The 4,200-nt window shown below is 34.6% G+C and overlaps 1 protein-coding gene across 1 annotated transcript; it reads right to left on the minus strand.

Annotated features, from left to right (window-relative positions):
* Nucleotides 1-2,191: 2,191 nt before the first annotated feature.
* Nucleotides 2,192-3,115, minus strand: LOC124109235 (olfactory receptor 4C46-like). Its single transcript, XM_046467763.1, has one exon. It carries the CDS (start codon nt 3,113-3,115, stop codon nt 2,192-2,194), a length of 924 nt encoding a protein of 307 aa, XP_046323719.1.
* Nucleotides 3,116-4,200: the final 1,085 nt, after the last annotated feature.

Genomic DNA, 4,200 nt, shown 5'->3' on the forward strand with positions numbered 1-4,200 from the left:
GGAACAATTCGTCTTTCTCCACGTCAGATTGTGTTCTATAGATACAGAACTTGAGCTGAAGATGTTTTAACAAATGACAAATGGAAATCAAGAAAGCCAATATGGTAGGGGGAAGAAAGCATGCAGTCTCAAGTGAAGTCTGGCTTTGATTTTGGCCTCAGCAGCTCTAGAATACTCCCTGTTAACTGCACAACATGGTCTGCATGGAGGCAAGGGGACACAAACTTTTTGTACTCTTATAATAGTCTTTTGCTTTCCTCTCTATTCACAAAACAAGAATCTAACTACATTACTTGCTAGATTTAAAATGCTACCAAAATTTGACCCACGGACCTTACCATTAAGGTTTAACAGTATTATGAAAACTTTCTTGATCTTGCCTTTTTCTATCTTTTGAGTCTTGGAAGTTACAATGTACCTTTATTTCAGGTTAGTATGCAGTTTTTCTGCATAGTTTTTTTGTTTTTTTTTGGTAACCTCTGTATCTAGTACCTGTCCTAGGAATGATTTAGCCTTGCATCTTGCCTATTTACTTACTGATCCTACTCTCTCCCTTGGATATGATTTTTAATGTTTTCCCATTTAGGAATCTTTCTTGACCCATGCCTCACTACCCTTTTGTATGGTTTCATAGCACCCTGTCTATCTTACCAATGTTAATGCTCTGCAGTAATTTTCTACTCCTTTCTGGGAGTCTCTTTGTAGATTTTAAATGTGTAAAGAAAGAAGCTATTTGTACTTTATGCCACATCAGAAAACCACCAAAATATATTCCTTGGGCACAAAATTTTGTTTATTAATGAGTGAAGGAAGAATTGTCTGAAAAGTATTTAATTCTGTAATTGCTCTGTGTGTGGGAAGATCTACATATTATTAGAAATGACTTTTAATGAAATGTAATATTGAAATAATTACATTATAAGTTATTACATAATAAATTATTACATAATTGCATAATGAAATATAACCACAAAGTAACTGGAAAAGGATAAACAGCCCTCATTTGTAGAATAATGATGTCTTACTGAGGGAATATCAAGGCAAACACTTTCTCATATATTGTGAAATTCAATTCCATAATCTTTCCCATTCCTCAGTTTAAGTGAGAGTTAAACAAATTTTTGTTTTATATAAAGGGCAATCAAGAATTCTCTACAGAATTCTCATCTGAAGGATATAAAGGTAGAAAAAATTCCCATAATCCCTTGTAATCATTTTAGTGTATGTTTTATTGAATTCATTTTTTTGATTTATACTGTATTTATTTATTTATTTAATATGTAATCAGGTACTAAACATTGTGTTGCTTATGGAAAATATTGGTAGCTAGCAGGCAAGTACTTTATGGATTATAACTGCTCTTTTAGTAAACAGGAATTCCAGAGTGACATTCAAAAACTCTTTTATTTAAGTCATCACTCTTTCTGATGGGCTATCAGCTTGCAGTGACCTGAGCAAATAATCTAGTTCAAAAGGCTAAAAGGAAATATAGAAATATGGTTGAACCTTTCTCACCACTTGTAGGGTAAATGAATTGCCATTGTTTTTTGCCCTGGAGTTCTTAGACACCAAAATCTTACTAGAAATGTATGACCATCCATTTTGACATACAAAAATAATAATAAATAATAATAAAATGGCTTGATTTTTAGTTATAGATAGTCAAAGAGCATTATAATAGGGTAGGTACAGTTCTTTTCTCAAAAATTGTAACCAGTAAAATTATATGAACATTTTCTCATCGTTACTGAAAATGTATGATAGCAATTAAGCATATGGTCCAGAAAATTGATAATATTCTGGTTACTGGACCATCAGTACACCACTTCTTATAACTCCCTATTTCTGTCAGGTAACTATATGGTAATGGTAGTGTTTACCTGATTTAGAGTTATAGACATTAATGATCAATACCAGTATTTTTAATATCCTTAATTTTTATTAGAAGGAAAAACTATAAATTCATATAAATGGATAAAGCTAGGAAAATCAGGACCAGATTTTGTAGAAACTTACAATGAGTAGATTGTCTTGGGTTAGGTAGTCTCCAATCTTTAGCCTACTAATTCTTCTTTCAATGAAGAGTTTATAAATAACAGTCTTTTTTTCATCCAATCATAATCTGCTGAGATATTCCAAAATTTTCATTTATCCTTTCCTCACTTAAATCAATGTTGGAATTCAGGCAAATTCATTTATCAAGCAATTTCCTACTAAACAATTTTCTCATAGCATCTTTCATCTGAACATTTCTCAAAGTGTAGATCACAGGATTTAACATGGGAGTTATCATGGTATAGAATACAGCAACTGCTTTATCAATGGGTAAATTAGCAGGAGGTCTCATGTACACAAATATGCAGGGAACAAAGAACAGGACAACCACCGTGATGTGGGAGACACAGGTGGACAAGGCCTTGCGCCTACCCTCCAGGCTGTGGGTCCTCAGGGAGTGCAGGATGACCACATAGGAGACCAGCAGGAGGAGGAAGTTTAACAGGCAGATGAATCCACTATTGGCAGCAACAAAGAGCCCCAGAGTGTGGGTGTCAGTGCAGGCCAGATTGAGCAAAGGGTTCAGATCACACATAAAGTGATCAATGACATTAGGGCCACAGAAGGGTAGTGGTAAGATGAAGAGGAGCTGAATGATTGCATGGAGAAAGCCTCCCATCCAGGACACTCCCACTAGCAGGGCACACACTCTCCAGTTCATGATGGTTGTATAGTGCAAGGGCTTGCAGATGGCCACGTAGCGGTCATAGGCCATCACTGTCAGCAGAATGACCTCTACACCTCCAAAGAAATGTTCCCCAAAGACTTGTGCCATGCATCCTTTGAAAAGGATGGTCTTCTTTTCATGGAGTGCATCTCTAATCAGTTTAGGATTGTTGACAGAGGCATAGCAGGCATCGATAAAGGAGAGATAGGCCAGGAAAAAGTACATGGGGGATCCCAACAATGAGCTGCTAGTGATGGTTATCAAAATGAGCAAATTTCCTACTATAGAGATAATGTAGATGAGCAAAAATGCAGCAAATACTATTTTCTGCATCTTTGGGTTTTGTGTAAGTCCCAGAAGAACAAATTCTGTCACATTGTTTGTAGTCTCCATGTACTTCATGTGGATGCTTGTTACAGTACCTGAAAAAGGTGATACAACTTGGGATTTATTCAGATTTTCCATCCTAATAAATATTAAATACCTGGATGCCACTGAGATGTGAAATCTTATGACATTTGTATGTTTTTTGTGGTTGCATTTATTTATTTTTTGAGATGTATCAAAGGGTTCTGAATTCTTGAAGATTACTCAAATTGCCTCCTGAGTGACTATTAGAAAAACAGAATATAGATAAAGGCTTTTGTATAGATAAGGATTGGCACCTGAGTACACTAACATATCTGGGATGACTTTGAGCCTGAAGAGAAATAATGGATTTCATACACCAGTAGCAACTTAGCCCAAAAAAGGAGGTAAAAGTTGAATCTACTGGATATTCATATACAGGTGAAAAATTGTGCCCTTTATTATTAAGAAATGGAAAATTACAAAAAAAGAATAGAGAATGAGTAAAAGGATGACAAGGAGTTTGATTAAGGTAAACTTTGAATACTAATCTCATATAGGTCTTCCTGTGTCCTGGATGAAGCTGAGTCAGGTTCAGTACAGTGAAGCCAGAGGCAAGAGCCACAGGTATTAGAGTATTATAACATTTGATATAAATATGAGGGAAATGTAATGAAATACAAATTAGATAGTATAAAATAACCTATAATGTGTGTTTACAAAATTCAAGAACTTAAATTATATTTGATAATAAAATATTTTAATGTGAATTATGTGTGTTCCAAGGTACCAAGTACTCCACACATGATTCATTTTAATAATTAGAATAACCTTGGTGGTCAAAATTATTTGTACATTTAACAGGTAAGGAAATGATGTCAGAGACTAATGTTTGCTGTTTACAAGCAAAGAAATATTATATAAAGCTTTCTGAACATTTCATGTATTTTAAGCAATTTTATAGATTCTTGTTGCAGATTCTCTTTTTTGGGGTGCATTTCCTTCCACTTTGCATACCTAAATCATCATCTGTAAACTGAGAATAACAATACCACCTCATCATTTGTTAAGAGAATTGATTGTTATATTATTGTATCCACCACAGTGCTGGGGATACATACAGGAACTTT

This window comes from Marmota monax, unplaced genomic scaffold (assembly GCF_021218885.2).
Source record: "Marmota monax isolate L192 unplaced genomic scaffold, Marmota_monax_Labrador192_F-V1.1 WCK01_AAM20220418_F8-fsc00588, whole genome shotgun sequence".
Classification (NCBI taxonomy): Eukaryota; Metazoa; Chordata; class Mammalia; order Rodentia; family Sciuridae; genus Marmota; species Marmota monax.

What these genes read in the sequence shown, in the direction of transcription:
- LOC124109235 (XM_046467763.1), bottom strand. Translation starts at nt 3,115, where the DNA reads ATGGAGACTACAAACAATGTGACAGAATTTGTTCTTCTGGGACTTACA.